Source organism: Crocuta crocuta, unplaced genomic scaffold (genome assembly GCF_008692635.1).
Source record: "Crocuta crocuta isolate KB4526 unplaced genomic scaffold, BGI_CrCroc_1.0 scaffold107, whole genome shotgun sequence".
Classification (NCBI taxonomy): Eukaryota; Metazoa; Chordata; class Mammalia; order Carnivora; family Hyaenidae; genus Crocuta; species Crocuta crocuta.
This window is the reverse complement of record NW_027531877.1, coordinates 718,483-742,038: the sequence shown is the minus strand read 5'-3', so window position 1 is coordinate 742,038 and position 23,556 is coordinate 718,483. Positions and strand designations below refer to the sequence as shown.

At 38.7% G+C, this 23,556-nt stretch overlaps 1 protein-coding gene across 2 annotated transcripts in view; it reads left to right on the top strand.

Annotated features, from left to right (window-relative positions):
• LARS1 (leucyl-tRNA synthetase 1) overlaps nucleotides 1–23,556 on the top strand; it is a 71,393-nt gene that overhangs the window by 22,977 nt on the left and 24,860 nt on the right. For both annotated transcript variants that reach the window (XM_077773040.1, XM_077773041.1), the window contains exons 11-22: nucleotides 1,977–2,064; nucleotides 2,151–2,227; nucleotides 5,244–5,297; nucleotides 6,087–6,227; nucleotides 7,796–7,873; nucleotides 11,621–11,706; nucleotides 11,801–11,866; nucleotides 11,960–12,042; nucleotides 13,105–13,246; nucleotides 14,285–14,497; nucleotides 17,000–17,057; nucleotides 19,417–19,480. In XM_077773040.1, the coding sequence (XP_077629166.1) occupies nucleotides 1,977–2,064; nucleotides 2,151–2,227; nucleotides 5,244–5,297; nucleotides 6,087–6,227; nucleotides 7,796–7,873; nucleotides 11,621–11,706; nucleotides 11,801–11,866; nucleotides 11,960–12,042; nucleotides 13,105–13,246; nucleotides 14,285–14,497; nucleotides 17,000–17,057; nucleotides 19,417–19,480 (1,150 nt within the window). The remainder of the gene's footprint in view (nucleotides 1–1,976; nucleotides 2,065–2,150; nucleotides 2,228–5,243; nucleotides 5,298–6,086; nucleotides 6,228–7,795; nucleotides 7,874–11,620; nucleotides 11,707–11,800; nucleotides 11,867–11,959; nucleotides 12,043–13,104; nucleotides 13,247–14,284; nucleotides 14,498–16,999; nucleotides 17,058–19,416; nucleotides 19,481–23,556) is intronic.

Here is a 23,556-nt window from a genome sequence, read left to right as displayed (position 1 = left end):
CACATCCATCTTGCACTCGGTACCCACCCCTCTCCCGCACAGGTAACCACTGCTCTGCCTTTAGTCACCAAAGATTAGTTGCTGTTCCTGAACTTTATGTAATTGAATTATATAATCCGTACTTTTTTGTGTCTGGCTTCTTTTGCTCAGCATTATGTCTTCAAAATTCATAAATGTTGTGTGTAGGAGTAGTTTTGTTCTTTTTTATTGCTGTGGAGTATTCATTGTGTGACTATATCACTGTAGCATTTTTGACTCTTACGTTTCAGTTCAGTAAGTGTCTGCTTGAAAAATATAGACAGTCCTCCCCAAGAGATTTAATGGTTGCAGTGGAATATGATTACCTGTGTTCCTGTTATAGAATTGCAGGTATTTTTTTTCTGAAGAATCTTGGTTGATGGTAACTAAATCTGGACAGTTACATAGCTTTGATCCTTACACTTTATTTGCTTACTAGAATTTCAGGATATATTTTATTCCCTTTTGTAAATGCTAATCTTAGGTATCTTGATAAATAACATTTAAAAAAATTTTTTTAATGGTTATTTAATTTTATTATTGTTTTAATGCTTACTTTTGAGAGAGAAAGACAGAGCATAAGCAGGGTAGGGGCAGAGAGAGAAGGAGACATAGAATACGAAACAGACTCCAGGCTCTGAGCTGTCAATTTGGGGCTCGAATCCACGAACCGTGAGATCATGACCTAAGCCGAAGTAGGACGCTTAACCGACTGAGCCACCCAGGCGCCCAGTGCATCTTGCTTTCTTGTTTTTCTTTTTTACTTAGCTGTGACTTGGTATTTGCCTTATGGTGCATAGCTTCCTAATACCTTATTTGCAACCACATAAGGAGTCCATTATGTGGCCATACCTCAGCTTATTTAACCACTCTTTATTATGGATATTTGAATAGTTTCCTGTCGTTTTCTGTTACAAGCAGTGCTGCCACATCTCATCAGCTGTCAGAGTTGTGTCTGAGAGGTTTTTAGTAATACTGTTAATGACACAGATTTTTCCTGTTCCTAACACAATTTCTTTCCGTGTAGATTTGAACAGATTCTGGAGTGAAGAAAATGGGTGGTATTAATTAAAAAATAGCTTTTAACTCTTAAGACTGTTAGGATATTTGGCCTTCACCCACATGACTGTAGGTTCCATAAAAACAGCTACTCTTTGAATAACGCGGATGGCTGGGAACTGTGTGTGTGGAACTGAAAAGTGCAGTCCTTGGCTCAACAAAGAGCTGTGTTTTGAGAGTATGGGTTCAGTATTGTTGAATCTTTGGATTTTTTTTTTTTTAAGAGAAACTAGATGTATGTTTTTCATTCAGCTTGTCTTCCTAGTCTTTATTTATTTATTTACTTATTTTTATTTGAAGAGAGAAAGCAAGATGGGGAGGGGCAGAGAGAGGGGGAGACAGAATCCCAAGCAGGATCTGTGCTTTGAGCACAGAGCCCTATGTGGGGCTTGAAATCACCATGAGATCATGACCTGAGCCGAAGTCAAGACTTGGACGGTCAACCAACTGAGCCCCCTGATCATTGTTTTAAATGGATATACAGTATTTTATTTTGTTTATATCTCATATTTTGTTAAATGATTTTTCTGTCATTTAAATTTCAGCTTTTTTTTTTTCCTTTTGAGGTAGATTCCTAGACTGGATTGCCCGGTCCAAGTTGTGTGAACGTTTGTGTATGTGTCTGTCGCTATGATTCTTAGATCGTTTCCCTGAAGGGGTACAATGTCACCAGCAGTGTATTAGTAAACTCATTTCCTCACAACCTTACCACATCACATTTGGGAATTATAATTATTTACAACTATTTTTAGTCTAGTATGTATAAAATAATGAGTTTTGTTTAACTTCATTTATTTTTTGAATGTTAGCTTCTCAGGGCTTAAAAATATTAACACTTTGAAATTGAGTGATTAAAATAAATTTTTTCACCTTTTATGATGATTTTTTTTGTTGCACAGGAAATGCTTGGTGCATCACTTTCTGCACCTTTAACATCTTATAAGGTGATCTATGTTCTTCCAATGCTCACCATTAAGGAGGATAAAGGTAAAGAGTTTCTTTCTTTCTTTCTAGAAGTACTTTGGTGATTACGTTCTGATTGTATTGATTCATTCCATACTTTATTTTATAAGGCACTGGTGTGGTCACAAGTGTTCCTTCTGACTCCCCTGATGATTTTGCTGCCCTTAGAGATTTGAAGAAAAAGCAAGTGAGTATCTGAGTTTCATATTCTTATTAATTCTTTATCATCTCATTACGTACCACCGAACACAATCTGAAATGAAAAAGCTATCGTATCTTTGAACCATTATTTCTACCTTGTTTCTAGGTTTAATATATTTTCCTTTGGTTTGAATTTGAAACATACGACTTCTAGAGTTAGGTGTACAATAAAATGGAGAGGAAGGTACAGAGATTTCCCATATTCCTTGCTCCCAGACATGGGCAACCTCCGCCCTTATCAACATCCCCCACCAGAGTGGTGCATTTCTTACCACGGAGTAACCTACACTGATGCATTATAATCCCCCCAAATCCATCGTTTACCTTAGGATTCAATCATTGTGGTATATATTCTTTGGGTTTGGTCAACTGTATAATGACCTAGATTCATCATTATAATATCATATAGAGTATTTTCACTCTTAAAGTCCCGTGTGCTCTTTCTGTTCATCTCTCTCCCTTGTGACCGTGCTGTCAGTGCAGAGCCCGATGCAGGCCTGATCTCACAAACCATGAGATTGTGACCTGAGCTGAAATCAAGACTTGGACACCTAACTGACTGAGCCACCCAGGCGCCCCTTGTCTTTTAATTCTTGATACTGTCTTTTGCAGAGCAGCTTTTAACGTTACTGAAGTTTAATTGTCACTTCTTTCACAGATTGTGTTTTTGATGTTGTGTCCAAAAAGTCACCACCATAGCCATGGACGTTTAAGTTTTCACCTATATTAGCTTCTAGGAATTTTATAATTTTGTATTATAACTAGGGCTGTGATCTTTTTTGAGTTAATTTTTATGATAGCGTAAGTTCTATGTCTGGATTTTTTTTTTTGCATGGGGGTGTCCAGTTATTCCAATAACATTTGTTGAAATGACTGTCTTTGAATTATTGTATTGCTTTTGCTCCTTTGTCAAAGATCAGTTGACTGTCTTTATGGGGTCTATTTTTGGGCTCACTGTTTTGGTCCACTGAACTATGTGTCTCTTCTTTCCAGCACTGCACTGTGTTGATTACTGTAACGTTATAGTAAAGTCTTGAAGTCAGATAGTGTCTGTCCTCCAATTTGTTTTTTCAGTACTGAGTTGACTATTCTGGGTCTCTTGCTTCTGTATACAACTTTGCAATCACTTTGTTCATATTCATAAAATAACTTGTTGGGATTTTGGTTAAGATTGCACTGAATCTGTAGGTTAAATTGGAAATTGGGAAGAATTGACATCTTGACAGTACTGAATCTTCCAGTCCATGAACATGAAGTATCACTCCATTTATTTAGTTCTTTGATTGTGTTCATAGAGTTTATAGTTTTTCTTATGTAGCTCTTACATATGTATTGTTACTTTTGCACCTAAGAATTTGATTTTGGAGGGAATGCTAATATCATTGGTGGTGTGGGTTTTTTTTGTTTTTTTTTTTTATGTTTTATTTATTTCTAGGAGAGAGAGAGAGAGAGACAGCGTGAGCAGGGGAGGGTCGGAGAGAGAGGGAGTCACAGACTGAAACAGGCTCCAGGCTCTGAGCTGGCAGTCAGCACAGAGTCTGACGCGGGGCTCGAACTCACGAACCGCGAGATCATGACCTAAGCGAAAGTCGGACGCTTAACCGACTAAGCCACCCAGGCGCCCCAGTGGTGTTGTGTTTTTAATTCTGAAGTCCACCTGTTCATTTTTAGTACATTGGAGTACAATTAAATTTTTTTTAAGTTTATTTATTTATTTTCAGAGAGAGAATAGTAAGTGAGGGTGGGGCAGAGCGAGAGAGGAAGAGAGAGAATCCTAAGCACAGCTCTGTGCCGTGCAGAGCTCGATGTGGGGTTGAACTGCGGAACCATGACCTCAGCTGAAATCGAGAGTTGGTTGCTTTTAACCAACTTATCCACCTGAGTCACCCCTGGAATATAATGAACCTTGTATATTAACCTTGTATCTTGCAGCTTTGCTATAATTGCTTATTAGTTCCAGGAGTCTTTTTCTTTCATTCTTTTGAATTTTCCTACATAGACGATCATTCCATCTGCAAAAAAGACAGTTTTATGCCTTCCTTCCCAATCTGTATGCCTTTTATTTTCTTTTCTTCCCTTAGTGCAATGGCAAGGGCTTTCAGAACAATATTGAAATGTTGAGAGAGAACATCCTTGCCTCATATCTCATCTTAGTGGGAAAACGGAATTTTTCATCATTAAGTGTGATATTAATTATGGGTTTTTTTTGTAGATAGTCTTTATCAAGTTTTAGAAGGTTTGCATCTATTCCAGTTTACTAGGAGTTTCTATCAGAAATGGGTATTGGATTTTTTCAAATGCTTTTCTTGCATCCCTTAATAGGATCATGTGATTTTTCTTTTTTAATGTTTTGATGGATTCCATAAAACTTAAAAAAGTTCTGATGTTCATATTCACATTTTCATTGCAACCTAGAATATGAACTACATTTTCAGTGTGTGTGTGTGTGTGTGTGTGTGTGTGTGTGTGTGTGTGTAGGTGTGTGAGAATTTTTTGCTTTTGGCTATTTTTTTAATCTTTTTAATTTATTATTATTATTATTTTTTTTTTGAGAGAGAGAGAGAGCATGAGTGGGGAAAGGGCAGAGAGAGAGAGAGGGAGACACAGAATCTGAAGCAGGCTTCAGCCTCTGAGCTGTCAGCACAGAACCTGACGCTGGGCTCGAACCCACAAACCGTGAGATCATGACCTGAGCTGAGGTCGGACACTTAACCGACCGAGCCACGCAGGTGCACCTTTTGGCTTCCTACTTCATCATTTAAGCAGTTCGCTCTAATTTAAACTGTTGAGTTTTTTAGTGTCATAGATCTCTTCCTGAGATGTTTGGTAAAATAAAACAATTTCCAGATGAAGGGGAGAACGAATAGTTTATATTTTAAAGTATTTATTTAGGAGAACAAATATTTTTTAAAAAGTTTTGTTGGAGTTTGTTCTCTCACTGATTATGCCAATAGCCCATAAAGTGTTGATCATTAGTGTTAATTTGCAAAATTATTTTGCAGGCCTTACGAGCAAAGTACGGAATTAGAGATGACATGGTCTTGCCATTTGAGCCGGTGAGTGTACTGAGGACTCGGAATCTTCATACCCTTCTCTTTATCACTGAAAAAAAGAGCTAGCATTTTCCTTGTAACAAAATTAAATAATTGGTGGATATAAAAATAAGAGGGAGTTTGGCATAGATTCGTTTACTTGAATTTGGTATCTACTGAGGCAGTTAAGAGTGAGAGAAAGACTAACAATAAACATTTTCTTAGCACCGGCACCTGCAATTCTGGAACAAACAAACAACTTTTTTAGCATCGCTGGTTTTGTGGTAGCCTATTTTGCTAGCAGGGCCAATTTCCAAGCCTCTAAAGACAAAATTTTGCCATGTTAGCCATGACTGTTTATGTTTTCATATTAGTATCTGGAGAAGAGGAAAAAAAAAATTTAATTACCAGCAAATAACTTTCCTGAAGAATCTAGAAGACTTCTTCTAAGCCAGAAATAAGATCATCTGTAGATTTAGTTTTTCATATCGTTTTACTAGTTTCATAATTTATTATTTAGTTAATGATATGCCAGTACAGGGTTGTGAGCTGGGGAAGGTGTGTTATATAGTGAGGAAGGGACAATTTAGGGGTTGGTGCAGAGAATTTGGGTAGGTTCTGTGGAGGAGAGTAGGAAGACCACTACACATCTGGTTGTTGGTCACTGTGATTATCTAATGTGGTGCTCTTGTAATGATATATAAAATCTGAAATGACTTCATTGGACAGTAGAGGCCAAAGAACTGTGCACCCCAGGGCTGTTTTTATGGTCATTCAATGTGAATAAGTTCCTGAAATTGCTGTTCTTTGCAGGTCCCAGTCATTGAAATCCCAGGTGTTGGAAATCTTTCTGCTGTAACCATTTGTGATGAATTGAAAGTTCAAAGCCAGAATGACCGAGAAAAACTTGCAGAAGCTAAGGAGAAGTTATATCTAAAAGGGTTTTATGATGGTGTAAGTAATAAGTTTTTGGTTTTGCTCTGTAATTTTTTCAGTGACTTAGAAAAAATTAGAAAATTTCAATATAGCTTCACCTATATACTGATTTGAGACAGATTAATATGAGATTGTGTTCTCCTGTTTCCAAATTTACTTAATCTATTTTTTGTCGATTGCATTTATAGAAATTATGTATTTGTGCCCTTTAGGAATCTCTAAGAAATGTTTCTTGAGAAGATTATTTAAAGTTAGTTTATGTTACTATGCAGTAAGTTTCATAGGTTTATTAAATGGACAATACCTAATCCCTTTTGCTTTTTTAATTGAGGAGTTCCTGTTTCAAGTAAGCAGTTTTACTCAATTAATTTACTTGTTAATGCCCACGAAATGCCAGGGTAGCACAACAGACATGTTTTGAACCTCTCTTTTCTCCTTAATTGTGCATGTGTTAATGTGGCTTACACATTTCCATGGGAAGAAGACTAGGCTAGAGAAAAAAAAATCAAAACAAGTTGCTAGTGACTTGAGGTTGAAATTAAGATTTTTAAGGCTATACATGAGAATTCTTCATTTTTACCTTTACTCTAATTTCTCTAGATAACCAACAAATGGTTATTATGTGCCTTTTTAAAAAGAGATTTATACATTTTGGGTGGTAACAAAAGCCACCCCTTTTATAGATAGCACTTTTGCGTTAATTTATTATCTCAGAATAAGCTTGTGAAGTAAGCCCTGTTATTCCTGTTTTACAGACATTAAGTAATTTACCCAAGATCAGCAGATAGGTAGCCAGTGACAGAACTGGGCCTCACACTTGGGCAGCTTGGCTCCAGGGTTTGTGCTCTTAACGACTTTATGAACATGATCAATAAGTATAATAATTTCATAGTGGTGAATTAAATACATGTGAGCACTTCGGCATGTTAGGGGATTGGAAGGTCGAAAAACTTATGTCTTTTCCATTTAAGATAGAAACTATTTCAGAGAGAAACAGGAGTCACATAGCTGGAGGTCAAAATATCTGCCGGAAGGGGATCACGTGGCTTGGATCTGAGACAAACATGGACAAGCCAATACCCAGCCCTAGAATTAAATTTCCTCACTACGTAAAACGCAGAGTTGGAAAAACCAGCCTTCCTATAAGGGCCGGGCTTATCACATGGCCAAGCGAAGGAAAATGCTTACTGGCAACAGGCAGAATTGGAAACAGAAGTCTAACTGGGGCTGGGCTGCGTGAGCTCCGTTCATTTCCCCAGAGCCTTCAGGAATGAGCCGAGTGAGCCGATTGAAATTCTCTCCACGTGGAAATCTGAGAAGTGGGAAGGAAGCAAGAGTTACTTTCTAATCTTGCTCATGATAGCTATCCTAGTTAAGGCAAAAGAAAAACAAGTATGTTATATATATTAGTCACCCAAGTTATGGCAAAATAAAAACTTAAGATTACAAACGTGGTAGATTGCACACTAAAAATTTCTTTGGTTGTGGATGGAGATAAATGTAGTTAGGGAAAAGTTTGGAGGGAACGCAAGGCACATTTTAATTGTTTCATCTCTGCTTTTTCTCCCCACTTCTCATCCTTTTAGGTAATGTTGGTGGATGGATTTAAAGGACAGAAGGTCCAAGATGTAAAGAAGACGATTCAGAAAACAATGATTGACAATGTATGTGATTATGTGATAGGCCATCCTCTGAAGGCTGTTTTAGAGAAAACCTTTTTTTTTTTTTCTTTTCATTGCCTTCGTGCACAGCACGGAGCCCAAAGTGGGGCTTAAAGCCACAGCCTTGAGATCAAGACAGGAGTTGAGATCAAGAGTGTCCCTGAATTAAATTTTGATATTTGACAATTATATATGGTCGTCACACAGAGAGACAGTGGTCTGTAAAGCTTACTAAAATAAAAAACTGGCTCTTTCCTCTCCATCCTTCCCACATTCTCTTCAATTTCTCTTCCTTGGACAGGATTACTTTCAACTATTTTGGTTGTTTCTTTTAATATTAACCTTCTCTCAGATCTCTAATGTAAATGGTCGTAGAGTAATTTAAAATTTTTGATTTTTCAAGTTTTTGATTTTTAGCCATTGACTTCCTACTGTGGAAAATCAAGATTTAACTTTTTCTTCTACCCTGTGTCTTTCTGACCTTACCACATTCGTGTGTCCTTCTTCGCCTCCCATCTTATTATATGTATATTATAACTTATGTGAGAGCACTAATCATTGCGTACATTTAAAAAAAGTATTTCTTTTAATATGTTAATGTGGGAATTCTGTGTTTAATTCACTAATCTCTTTTTAGGCTTATTTATTTTTGAGAGAGAGAGAGAGAGAGAGAGAGCACGAGCGAGCGAGAGAGAGCGCACATGGGAGAGGGACAGAGAAAGAGAATCCCAGGCAGGCTCTGCACTGTCTGTGCAGAGCCCGACATGGGACTCAAACTCACAAACCATGAGATCATGACCTGAGCCAGAGTCAGATGCTTAACGAACTGAGCCACTCAGGTGCCCCCACTGATACACAACAAAGTGTACAGTGAGAAGTTTTCTTCCCCAGCTTTTGTTTTTTCCCTGATGTTAGTAATTCTCCTTTTTTTTTTTTAATTTCCTTACTTTAAAATAGAATTATCAATGCTCTATACACAGAATCTGTCACAACTCTTTATTTCTTCTTTCAGTACTTTGTCACCTCAGTATGCTATGGTTCCATCTGGGAGAAAGCTCTTCCAGCACCTTCTGACCTGGTTTAGTCTGGACTGGTTACTTACTGTCCTAGTGCATAAATGTCCTCTGGGATCTTCATTTATATTAAGAATTTTCTTGCTTTTCTTGAGTTGGATCTCATATTTCCTTGACCCCATGGCTGCTGCTTAATTATTCCTTCTCTCAGTGTGATGAAGCTTACTCTAGTAGCTTTCCTGAAAAGGGATACCTGGAAGGTAAATTTTTGCAATTTTCCATGTATGGAATATCTTTAGTCTATCTTTATACTTGGTTGCCTGGGGACAGAATTCTAGATTGAAAGTAATTTTGCCTTAGAATTTGATGGACATTACCCATGGTGTTCTGGTTCAGAATGTTGTTGAGAAGTCTAAATCCATTTTAGTAATAACTGATTTTTTTATAAATGTCCTGTTTTTTCCCCCTCTCCCTCTCTTTCTATAGAATCTTGTCTTTCTTCCTGATATTATGAAAGGTCATGATTTACCTTGGTGTAGGTCAATTTTTATTCATTTTTCTCAGTGGTTGGTGGGCTTCTTCAGTCTGAAGACTTACATGCTTTAATTTGAAGAAAATTTCTTGACTTTTTCTTTGGTTGTTTCATCTCTTCCTGTTCCTTATTTTCACTTTCTCAATTCTTATTCAGTTATTGGTTCTCTTAGACTCTGCAATTCCTTTTCTTTCTGGGAGAGTCCCTCACCTTTTTCTTCCTATCAGTTTTTGTTTACTGTGTTTTTTATATCTGCTATTTGTGTGTATTTGCAAAAAATTTTTTTGGTATGGAAAATTTTTAAATCTTTGTTTTTTATAGTTTTTATTTTTTTTTGAGACAGAAAGAGACAGAGCATTAGCAGGGGAGGGACAAAGAGAGAGGGAGACACAGCATCTGAAACAGGCTCCAGGCTCTGAGCTGTCAGCACAGAAACCGATGTGAGGCTCGAACCCATGAATCGCGAGATCATGACCTGAGCTGAAGTCAGACGCTTAACCGACTAAGCCACCCATGCACCCCCGAGTATGGAAAATTTTAAATTAAAAAAGTGGAGAGTAGTATCATGGTGTACTTATTATCCAGCTTCGCGATTACCAAGGCAGGGCCAGTTTAGGAGCTTGTTGTTCTTATCCAATTGATCCTTTTTTATAGGATGCTATTGTTTCATTAATGTGAAATCTTAATCTTTTATTTCTCTGAGGAAGATTGTTGATATTTAAGAGTAGGTACAGAAAGATGATGGAACCATTTTGGATGTGAGTAGGGCTGCATTGATTGGAGGTGATCTAGAGGGTTGTTTCGGTCTTTGGCAAAGCCTTTATTTAGCCCTGATGTCAGTTATATAGAGCTTCTTGGATTTATTAACTTCTTCCTAGAAGGTTCTTCAACTTTCTAGCTTGAAAAGTCTAAGCTAACTGGGAGCTGAAAAAATTGCTAGGGGTAATACCAAACCCCATTGTGCTGACTTTCCACTTAATCCATCTGTTCCCACTGTGATACCAATACCCTCAACCCTGTCTGGTTGAGTGAGTCTTGCATCCTCTCCAGAGCCTAAACCTTCATTGTTCTGCTGGCCTAGGGAGAGGCAGTTGCCTGTCTGCATAGTATGAGATTAGGGTATCTGGGGTCCTGACCTCTTCTTTAGAAACTTCAGTTAGTCCTCTTTTCAGCAGAGTTCACTGTCTGTTTTTAATTTACCGTCTTTATACCAAAGTTTTAGCTATTTAAGTTCAGTATGAAGAATCACATTAAAAACATAGAACAACGAATGATTTTATGAATAATAATGCTGAATATTATTTTAAAAAATAGCCTGACAAGTGTGGGACCATAATACATTAAGAGGTATTTATATTTGGTAAACAATTAAATCCATGGTTAGTTTTCTAGTGGACGTTTTTCATGGCACTATAAATCTTTAGCAATAATATGTTTAATTTTTGTGCATCTAGTGCACTAGTTTTTTTTTTTTTTTAAACAGTGGCTCCATGCATTTAACTTCATGTTTTCTTTATATTCATGTTTTCTTTTTAGTTTTTAAAGCGAGAAATTGAGCATGCGCAGGGAGAGGGGCAGAGAGAGAAGGAGAGGAGAGAGAATCCCAAGCAGGCTCTCTGCTCACAGTGCTCACATCTCCCCTTCTTTATATTCTTATTATAACAAGGATAGGGGCGCCTGGGTGGCTCAGTCAGTTAAGCATCCGACTCTTGATTTCAGCTCAGGTCATGATCCCATGGTTTAAGGGTCTAAGCTCCGAGTCGGGCTCTGTGCTGATAGCATGGAGCCTGCTTGGGATTCTGTCTTTCCCTTTCTCTTGGCCACTCCCCTGCTTATACTTTCTCTCTCAAGATAAATAAACTTAAAAAAAAAAGTAACAAAGGTAAAAGGCTTCTATAGGCAGTCTAACCTTCAAGCCATAGAATTATAAACTAGTGAACATCTTTCACATTCCCCTGAAAAGGAGTAATTTATATATAAGAAAGATATCCATTGGACAGAGATACACACCTTTTCAAAAGCAAATGATGTATAGAAAGAATGGCAGATAACTTCTACTGGGAAGAGGGAAGACATACTGATGATGGGGGGTTTTGGTTATTGGTAGTGTAACATTTTTTTTTAGAAGTTGTTTTTTTATTGTCCCTGAGGAATAGAGATTGACTTGACATAATATCTGATATATTTTTATTTGCTTTCATGTAGGGAGATGGTTTTATTTACATGGAGCCAGAAAAACAAGTGATATCCAGATCTGCAGATGAATGCGTCGTGGCCTTGTGTGACCAGTGGTTAGTCTCTCTTAGAGGAAGACATTTCCTTCAGTCACTCTACTTCTTCTTTTGACTTTTATTTTTTTTTTTTAATCAATCTGTCCACTCCCAGGTACTTGGATTATGGAGAAGAGAACTGGAGGAAACTGACATCCCAGTGCTTGAAGAACCTGGAAACGTAAGGAGGGAAACAGTGATGAGGGAAGGGAAAGGAGATAAGAAACATGGAAGACAGGGAGGATGAGGAGAGACACTTTATCTTTTACTCCAGATTCTGTGAGGAGACCAGGAGGAATTTTGAAGCTACCTTAGGTTGGCTAAAAGAGCATGCTTGTTCGAGAACTTACGGTTTAGGTAAGCATACTTCAGATTCTTCTGCTTGAATGACTTTGCCAATGAACACTTTTACCTTTTCTCTGTCTTTTCTAGTATTAAAAAAAATTTTTTTAATGTTTTATTTATTTCTGAGAGAGAGAGAGACAGAGAGAGAGACAGTGTGAGCAGGGGAGGGTCAGAGAGAGAGGGAGATACAGAATCCGAAACAGGCTCCAGGTTCTGAGCTGTCATCACAGATCCCGACACGGGGCTCAAACTCATGAACCGTGAGATCATGACCTGAGCTGAAGTCGGATGCTTAACTGACTGAGCCACCCAGGCGCCCCACTAGTATTTTTCTGAATTGAGAGGTTTTGGTTAGAGGATGAGGGAAACTGGGATGTGGTGCCCTACTGTCTACCTGCTGGTAGAAGTATGACCTCTCAAACCCACATAACTTTATGGATGACTTTTTTAATAGAAACTTTCTCATGCTTCAACCATTCTGCCCTTTAAAAAAATGTTTATTTATTTATTATTTTATTATTTTTATTTATTTCTAGGAGAGAGAGAGAGACAGCGTGAGCAGGGGAGGGTCAGAGAGAGAGGGAGATACAGACTCTGAAATAGGCTCCAGGCTCTGAGCTGGCAGTCAGCACAGAGCCCGACGCGGGGCTCGAACCCATGAACCGCGAGATCATGACCTAAGCGAAAGTCGGATGCTTAACCGACTAAGCCACCCAGGCGCCCCTGTTTATTTATTTTGAAGCGTGGTTGAAGGGAGGCAGAGAGAGAGGAAGGGAGGGAGAGGGAGAGGATCCTAATCTGAACAGTCAGCCCCTGGATGCAGGGTTCTTTCTCACAAACCTTGAGGTCACGACCTGAGCTGAGCTCGAGAGCCAGATGCTCAACTGACTGAGCCACCCAAGTGCCCCCATTTTGCTTTTTATTTACAAGTTTATTTTATTAATTATTTAAACAAATTTAAGACTTTAAATAAGTGGCTTTGTAAATACTGTAGACCTTGAAAATACGGATTCTCCAGATGAAGTGTCTCTCGTACGTTCCTCATGAATTAGTTTTCTTCTTTTTATCTTGCAGGTACTCGCCTGCCGTGGGATGAGCAGTGGCTGATTGAGTCGCTGTCTGATTCCACTATTTACATGGCATTTTACACAGTGGCACACCTGCTGCAGGGGGTGGGTAACCTGAGTGGGCAGGCGGAGTCTCCGCTGGGCATCAGGTGGGTAAATGGATATGGCAAAGAAGTGTAGTTTATTAGCAGGAGATGTGATCTTTCTTAAATTATTTTATTTATTTTTTTTAAACTTTTTAAAATGTTTATTTATTTTTGAGAGACAGAGATCTCAGTGTGATTTTGAGTGTGAGAGGGGGAGGTGCAGGGAGAGAGGGAGACACAGAATCTGAAGCAGGCTCCTGGCTCTGAGCTGTCAGCAAGGAGCCCGATGCGGGACTCGAACCCATAGACCGTGGGATCATGACCTGAGGCAAAATTAGATGCTTAACTGATGAGCCACCCAGGTATCCCTTTATTTTTATTTATTTATTTATTTATTTATTTATTTATTTATTTAGAGACACAGAGAGTGTGCGAGTGGGACTGGGGCAGAGAGAGAGAGAGAATATCCTAAAAAAGCTCTGCATTATCAGCATGGAGCCCAATGTCGGACCTGAACTCCTGAACCATGAGATCATGACCTGAGCTGAAGTCACATGCTTAACTGAGTTATTTTTTTTTAAGTTTATTTATTTATTTTGAGAGAGACGGAGACACTGCAAGTGGGAGATAGGTAGGGAGAGGGAGACAGAAAATCCCAAGCAGGCTCTGCACTGTCATCATGGAGCCTGATGTGGGCTTGATCTCATGAACTATGAGATCATGACGAGCCAAAACCAAGAGTCGGACATTCAAATGACTGATCCACCCAGGAGCCCTGAAAGTTCCTTTTTTAAAAATAGTTTTCATTAAGAATTCATTTAGCAGAATTTTTGTTAATGATATTTTTGCTTTTTTGCTGTTGAACTGAGAAGAAGTAACAAATAGCCTATTATTGTTAGAGAGGCTATTATTGTATAGCCTCTCTATTATTATCTATTACTATTCTTTATTCTTAGGGGAGTCTATTGTCCTCATTTGTTTCTGTAACTACATTAAGAAAGAGGTTCCTACTTCATGGTTAGATGAAAATACGGATTCTTTCAAGGAAAAAAAATATTTTTTTGCTGCTGTTTTTTTTTGTTTGTTTTATTTTTATTACAGACCTCAACAGATGACTAAGGAGGTTTGGGACTATATTTTCTTCAAGGAGGCTCCATTTCCTAAGACTCAGATCCCAAAGGAAAAGTTAGATCAGTTAAAACAGGAATTTGAGTTCTGGTATCCGGTGGATCTCCGAGTCTCTGGCAAGGATCTTGTTCCAAATCATCTTTCATATTACCTTTATAACCATGTGGCTATGTGGCCAGAACAAAGGTGAGTGCTGAAAAGCATGTATACTAAACTTATGCCTTGTGGCTTCAAATATTTAAGATGTTACTGTGCATGGTATAGTTATATTTGCCATTTACTTTCTTTTTCTTCTATTAAATGCATACTGAAGCATAAGGCACACCTTCCCCTATCTGGTACATCCAGAAATCCTTGTACTTAACGTTAGGCTCACAAAGCACATCCTTTAGGCTCACAAAACTTGTCACATTTCAGGTACTTTGACAGCCTTTCATTACTTCACTTGACATGTTTTATGACTCATTTGATGTCTTAGGTGCAGGAATAGAGGTGATTTAAGACAAAGCCTAGAACATTAGAATTGGAAACATCCGTTTAGAGTTGAGATTCCCCAAGGTTACAGTATTGTTTGGTAGCGGTATTCTGACTAGAGCCTGAATCCAGGAGGCCTTTTTAAAAAAGGTTTGTTTTGAGAGAGAGAGAGAGCAAGCATGTGTGTGAGCGAGTAGGGGAGGAGTAGAGAGAGAGAGAGAGAACCTCATGGAGGCTCTGTGTTGTCAGGGCAGAGCCCAGTCCGGGGCTCAATCTCACAAAAGGTGAGATCCTAACTTGAGCCAAAATCTCGAGTTGGATATTTAACTGACTTAGCCACCCAGACGCTGCTCAGAAGCATTTTTAATATCCTGTGCTCAAAAGTAATCCTTCTCTCATCATCTCGCTTGACCCAGACATGTCTCTGTACCTCTCCTTCCAGTCTCAAATCGGTGAAGCAACAGCTCCTCCCTTGTTCAGATTTTATTTCATATAATCAAAACTGTGTCTTGTGACTTCAAGTATTCAGGATTGGATTGCATTTTCTTTTCTCAAGAATAAAAAGAAGATTTTGAAGTAGAAGAATAAAATAAACCTGATGTGGCTCTTGTTACCCAATTATTTTGTTTAAAATGTAGTTTTGGAGAAATTGGATATCTCAGGAGTACTTATTGGTAATATAGTGACGTCTTCATCCCTTTGCATCAAGTTTTTGACACGTATTAGGTTTTAAAAATTACAGGTAAGTAATAACATCAGGTGCTTACAAGTAATAACATAGGTAACACCAGGCACTCTTGTAATCACAGTAACTCAATTTTCATGACAGTTTTTCTTTTAAAAAAAAATTTTTTTTAATGTTTTATTTATTTCTGAGAGAGAGAGGGAGACAGCGTGAGCAAGGGAGGGTCACAGAGAGAGGGAGACACAGAATCTGAAACAGGCTCCAGGCTCTGAGCTGTTAGCACAGAGCCCAACGCAGGGTTCGAACCCACGAACCGTGAGATCACGACCTGAGCCGAAGTCGGCCGCCCAACCAACTGAGCCGCCCAGGCGCGCCTCATGACAGCTTTTCGAGGAAGGTCTGTAATACCCGGGTTTTATAGGCAAGGAACATGAGCAAGTTATCGAGAGCTCAAATAACTCACCCAGTTACCCAGCAGTGGCAGAATGAGGATGCAAACCCTAGCAGTGTGGCTCCAGGACTCTCGCTCTCAGCCACTATCCCCACATCATCTCATTGCTAGAACAAGTGAACGGTATGTATGTAGTTCAAACATCCAAGTGGGGCGCCTGGGAGGCTCCTTGGGCTGAGCGTCTGACTTCAGCTCAGGTCATGTCTCACGGTTTAAGAGTTTGAGACCCGCACTGGGCTCTCTACTGACAACACAGAGCCCACTTTGAATCCTCTGTCCTCCTTTCTCTTTGCCCCTCCCCTGGTCACGCTCTTTCAAAACTAATATGAACATTGAAAAAAAAAAATCCAAACAGTTCATAAAAGTAAGAAGTGAACTTTCATCCTTGCCCTCTCATCACTCTACTTCCCAAAGGCCATCCTGCCTGCTGCTTTCTTGTGGATAAATTATTTATGGTAAACCAGTGTCTCTCCTTACTTATTTTGTAGTTTATTTTTTATTATTTTTAAGTTAAAAAAATTTGTTTATGTTTATTTTTTTGAGACAGAGAAAGAGAGAGAGAGCACAGGAGGGGCAGAGAGAGAGGGAGACACAGAATCGAAAGTAGGCTCCAGGCCCTGAGCTGTCAGCACAGAGCCTGATGTGGGGCTCAAACCCACAGACCACAAAATCATGACCTGAAACAAAGTCAGACACTTAACTGACTGAGCCACCCAGGCACCCCAACTTATTTTGTAGCTTATACAAAGAAATGCTGTATTATAGATAGTTTTTTTCCTACCTGGTAGTCTATTTCTAAGATCTTTTTATATCCACACATCTAGCCCTGCCTGTATTTTTTAAATAGTTATTACCTAGTATTTCAATGTATGCCTGCACCATAGTTTATGTAACCATTCCTTTACTAATGGACACTTTACTTGTTTTCATATGTTTCGTTATGAACAGGACTCTGAATATCCTTGTACATTTGTCTTTACAGCATTTTATAAATAATTTTAGCATTTATCTCAGCTTTTTAAGCTTAAACTAGAACCTTTATGTTGTATTTTCTGTCTTTAAACATTGACCTGTAAAGTGACAAATGGCCTGCCGCTGTGAGAGCAAATGGACATCTCCTCCTCAACTCTGAAAAGGTAAGGCTGATGGCCTCTTGAAAGCTTAAAATTCTGCAGAAAACTTTTCAGATATAGGAAGTTGTATTTCTTTCTTTTCTTTTTTTAATTTTTTTAATGTTTTATTTATTTCTAGGAGAGAGAGAGACAGCGTGAGCAGGGGAGGGTCAGAGAGAGAGGGAGTCACAGACTGAAACAGGCTCCAGGCTCTGAGCTGGCAGTCAGCACAGAGCCCGACGCGGGGCTCGAACCCACAAACCGCGAGATCATGACCTAAGCGAAAGTCGGACGCTTAACTGACTAAGCCACCCAGGCGCCCCTAGGAAGTTGTATTTCTTAAATAAAGAGTATAAAAGGCAGAGAGTTAGTCTTCCATTTAAAATGTTTAGGACTACCAGCATAAATTAGGGAGTGAGTAAATAGTATTATTTGAGGGGAGGGAGAGAGTGGGAATATTTTTTATGTTATGTTATGTCATGTTATATAGAGAAGGAGAGAGAGAAAGTATGAGTGGGAAGAGAGGCAGAGGGAGAGAGAGAGAGAAAAAAAACTCTTAAGCAGGCTCCACGCTCAGCATGGAACCTAATGTGGGGCTCGATCCCATGACCCCACGGGGACCATGACCTGTGCCAAAATCAAGAGTCGGGTGCTCAACCGACTGAGCCAGTCAGGCGCCCCAAACTTACCTATTTTTATTTGTATTTAGACAGAAAGTGACACAAATTGTGACTGGAGGAGAGAGAGAGAGACAGAGATAAGAAACGTAAAGATCCTAGCATTGTGACCCTAGAATATCTTTCTCATTCAGTTGAGAAGATAATTTGGTGGGATTTGTTTTATACTATGACAAGCCACTGAATTGCAATAATAGAATTTTGAAATTTCTAGGATTCTTGACTGTCATTTAATGTTTCTTCCCAGGAAATATAATATTCATGTTTATACTACTACTGCTTCCAATATTGTTAAAACTAATAATATATATGATTTTTAATAGGCTATGTAAGACTTTATCTCATTAATCAATATCTTCAACAGGAGGTTATGCAAACCTCATAACCAAACCCTTGTTTGTTCCTGTGATGGTTTTTGTGCACATTCATAAGGGGTAGTAGCCCTCTTTACCCAAACCCTAAATTAAGTTACTATGTTATTTATTTCTTAGTAATACAATTGTAGCAAGTTGGATTTGTTACAGTGAGTGAATTTTGCTATACCTGTTGGAATATTAATGGCAAAAGAGGATCTTTGCTAAAAATATGTCATAATGAGAATAGGTGTAGATTTAAACAAATAATAGATGGTTTGAATTGCAAAATGAAACATCATTTAACCAGTGCCCTAATATTGAAAGAGAATAAAGAAAGTTCATTTAAAATATCTCTATATTAGGCTGAAAAACAGGTCTTTGATTAGAAACATGGGCTATTATGTGTGCCTGGCTGGTGTAGTCAGTAGAGCATGTGACTCTTGATCTCAAGGGTTATGCATTTCATCCCCATATTGGTTGTGGAGCCTACTTAAAAAAAAAAAGAAAGAAAGAAAATCTTAAAAAAAGCATAGGCTATTTTATAGATTTTGTTAGATCAACAAGGACTTTTGATTATCAAACTCATTTTTTACTTTGTGAGTCAAAAGTGACACAATGTATATATTTATATGTATATATATGTGTTTATATGTATATGAGTATGTATCATGGTATAACATGACATTCTCTTTGGTCTCAACATTGTTATATATGGTACTGAATTTCTTAGAACTAGATACTTTATTGTCATGTAGCATAAAACTGGATAATCACCTCTGTTTGGTATCAGCAAAGTTATGATAAAGATACAACAAATTCTTAAATAGTAAAGATTGCTAGGCCGTGCACTGTGCCTCCTTTGATGTGGTGCCCTCAGGTAGAACACATCTTGAACAACCAATTATTGTGATGCCATTGACAGGAAGTTCCCCCAAGTCCTAACTCTGACATTATACACTAGTCCATTCATTTCTGAAGGACTCTAATTGCCGTAAAGCTCTTCTTTTTGACCAGCTGAAATGTTGCAAAGTTACAGTGGAATCGTTACACGTGTCTAAACCCAATTCCCGGGGGCCAGTATAGTCTAATGGAAAGAGCACACTGAGTATCAGATCGGAGACCCCGTTCTAGCTCTGTCATTGCCTGCTTGAGTCACCCAGACAAGTCACTATGTTAACCGGACTTTACTTTCTACCTCTGGAATATTAATGCAAGATAACTTTTCCTTTCCCTCTTTCTAATATTTTTTTCATGTTTATCTGATTGTGGTGAACCCATTTATTTTGATTTGGCTGATGTGGTTTATTTTATTTGTATGCTTAATAATGTCCGGTCATTGACTTATTTCAGATGTCAAAATCCACAGGCAACTTCCTCACTTTGAGCCAAGCTATCGACAAATTTTCAGCTGATGGTGAGTATACTTTTTTATTATTGCTATTACTTTATAGGGTCTAATTCTCTTCACATTATAGAAAACAGTTGTTAAAATTGTTTCAGTTTTATTGCTTTTTTTCTCTTGCTTTTACCAGTAGTTTAAAATACTCGTGTTTTCTTTGTGTACAAGCAATGTAATATTTAAAATGTAAGAATTGCTGATGTGCTCTTTTTAGGAACACATTCGAGCTAAGATTATTAGAGTCTTTTGTAAAAAAGGAACTCCCTGGAATTGCTACCTAGCTTGTTTCTAATTTCTTACTACTTCTAAGGTGAAAGAATTGGTTTGTAGAGATGTTGACTAGGAAGCTTTTCTAAAGTATTTCCTTCACACTTGATATAAACATGGGTCACTTAAACCTGTGAGCATTCGTTTTTTTTAGAAGAATCTTTTCTCCTTGGCCTCAGTACTATTCCGCTTGATTATTACTATGTCAAGGGAAGAAATATACTGTGTTGCCTGAAGGAACTATTTATTACTTTCATCATCCTGGTACTTGTTTCTGCTCATCATGGCTAGCACGGTTTGAGGTCACATTGATGGGAATGGGAAGGAACTAACTTGGAGAAACAGTGTTTTGACTAGACACTGTAAACCAAAAAGAGTGGCCTATCAGTGCCGTAATTGGTAAGACCATTTATTACAAGAGGTATAGATTAGCAGTGTGTGCTTGGATTGAACAAATAAATCTATTGTAGATGAGCACTCACTGTCAAAAAAAGGTACAAATAATAAAGGGGGAATGCTAGAAGGCACCCTGTGGCATTGGATTGGAATTGGCAATATCTAATGATTTTAATATTGTATACAGATAGATTGATGCAAAAATTAACATAGGTGTATGCAGTGAGTCAGTGCGTGGGCATACGTTTCCCTAGCTGTGTCTGCCAAGAGGGCTTATGAGCAGTGACACCCCAGTAGCAGGGGCACACCTGGCGTTCAGATCTTGGTTTCTAAATACCATTTTCCGATAAATGGAACTAGGGTGCCTAGGAGAAGTGACTGATTCGCGGGCTAAAGTAGGGAAAATAACAAGATGGGTGTGGAACATCTTGTGCCAGAAAATAAGGAAATATTTCAGTAAGGATGGGGACATTTGAAAGGGCACACATTTATTGAAGACAGAAGATGGCATCAGAATAGGAGCATCCTAGGCTTGCCTTTTCCCAATGAATACAACTGAGTAACTGTCAGGTCATCCTAAATACCCCAGAAATTTATATAAAGGCTGACAGAACAAACTCTACAACTAAAGATAGAGAAGAGGCCATATTGAAGAAGGTAGAAAGTGTGGTGATGTGGTTTGGGAAAGAAACAGATCATGACTGCTGATGGGGAGAGGGAGCTGTAGTCATGGAAAAGGATGAGGCAAACTGGCACATGGGAGCACCTGGGGAAGATAAATCCATGTAGCAATTGGCTTGGAAAGCACGAAAGCCTGAATTTTGAGTTCTTGTATCCGTTGGGGGAGTTTTAAAGGTCAGTGTGCTTGGCTCTGGAATAGCCTGGGGGTCACTGCGGCTGTGTTTGGAGAAAAGGCAGGCAAACGTGCAGACATACAGCATGGAAACAGTGATCTGAAGAGCACCTGGGACACACAGTGGGGAAGTTAGTTGCTCATCTCATAGTGTCCCAGAGTGGCAGCATTCACAGAGGGACCCCTCCAGGAACATAGGAATTGGGAGGTGCCATTTCCCTTCCCCATCCTTCAGCATAAGCACGGGCCACAAGTAGGAGCCAGTGCACTGCTGATCCTTCCACCTAACTTGCTTAATCAAGCCCCACCCCTCTGCACTCTGGTGGAGCCAAACTTCCCAGTGCGTCAGGCCCCCTTCCCCAGAAGACTGGCTCAAACCCCTGCCCACACCATGTCTCTTGAACTGAGACTTTTACGAGGCCTTGGTTCTGGCAATAACAGGTCTCATTTCACAAGACCAGAGCATACCTAGTTTAAATGCACCACATTCAGTCCAGGGACCAAACATTGCTCACAACTGGCAAAGAGAGCCTGTGTAGATGACTGGCCTGAAGGATAAAGCAGCCAGGAAAAACAGCAGAGCACACGCAGCACACACACTCCTGGCAGCACCAGGCCCTGAGGGGATGGGGATACTATACAGTAGAGTACTAAAGGCTCTTCATAAAGCCATTACCCTCAAGAACAGGAGAAGTTAGCTGACTTTCCTAATGCACAGAAACAGGCACAGACTTGGACGAAATCACAAGACAGAGGGAGAAATTTGTTCCAGATGAAAGACTAAGAGAAAGCCATGGCTGGAGATCTAAGCCAAACAGATACAAATAACATGCCTGATTAAGAATTTAAAGCAGTGATCATAAGGATACTCATTGCACTTGAGAAAAGAGTAGAGAACATCAGTGAGACCATCAACACAGAGATAAGGAATAACAGCACAGATAATGGGCTCAGTAAACAAAATGAGAAACACACTTGATGGAATGAACAGAAGGCTGACAGAAGCAGAGGAACGAATTAATTACTAGATGACAGAGTAATAGTAAGTAATCAAACAACGAAAGAGAGAAAAAAGAATTACGTACAGTGAGAGTAGACTTAGGGAACTCAGTGACTCCATCAAACATAATAATCGTATTATAGAGTCCCAGAAGAAGAGAGAAAAGGGGGCAGAAAATGTATTTGAAGACATAATAGCTGAAAACTTCCCTAATCTGGAGGAGGAAACAGATCCAGATCTAGGAAACACAGAGAACCTCCAAGTGTCCTTGGTATGTCTATACTAAGACATACTGTAATTAAAATGGCAAAACATAGTGATAAAGAAAAAATATTAAAAACATCAAGACAAGGAGTGCCTGGATGAGTCATTCGGTTAAGTATCCAGCTCTTGATTTTGATGCAGGTCCTGATCTCATGGTTTGTGGGTTCAAGCCCTGCGTTGCACTCTGTGCTGATGTACAGTACCTGCTTGGGATTCTCTGTTTCCTCTCTCTACCTTTCCCCTGCTCATGTTCTCTCTCTCTCAAAAATAGATTTTAAAAAAAGGAGCAAGACAGAAGATGGTTATATGCAAAGGAAATCCCATAAGACGATCAACAGATTTTTCAGCAGAAACTTTCTAGGCTAGAAAGGAGTGACATGATATATTCTAAGTGCTAAATGGGAAAAACCTGCAGCCGAGAATACTTTGTCCAGGAAGGCTATCATTTAGAATGGAAGAATAGATAAAGAACTTCCCAGACAAAAACTAAAGGAGTTCATGACAACTAAACCAGCCCTGCAAGAAATATTAAAAAGGATTCTTTGAGTGGAAAGGAAAGACCAAAAATGACAGTATGGAGGTAGGAAACACAAAAGCAGTGAAAAATTAATATATCTATAAAGAAACAGTCAAGGAATTCACAAAATAAAAGGATGTAAAATGTAATATATACGGGAGTAAAGAATGGGTTTAAACTTAAATGACCATTAACTTAATACAATACAGACCATGATATGCAGAAGGTGTTATGTACAAATCTAATAGTAACCACAAATAAAATACTAACAAATAGACAAAGAATGAAGAGAAAGAAATTCAAATGAAACACTAAAGGAAACGAGCAAACCTTGAAAGAGAGAAAGACAAGAAAGGATCAGAAAAAATCTTCAGGAACAACCATAAAACAAGTAATAAAATTTGGACAATAAATAGGTATCAGTAATTATTTTGAATGTAAATGGACTGACTAAACACTCCAGTCAAAAGACATATGGTGGCAGAATGAATAAAAAAAGCAAGAGCCATTTATATGCTGCCTACAAGAGACTCATTTTTTTTTTTTTTAATGTTTTATTTATTTCTGAGAGAGAGGTAGAGACAGTGTGAGCAGGGGAGGATCAGAGAAAGAGTGAAACATAGAATCTGAAGCAGGCTCCAGGCTCTGAGCTAGCTGTCAGCACAGAGCCCTATGCGGGGCTCAAACCCACAAACTGTGAGATCATGACCTGAGCTGAAGTCGGATGCTTAACCGACTGAGCCACCCAGGTGCCCCAAGAGACTAATTTTTTTAAAGATTCTATTTTTAAATAA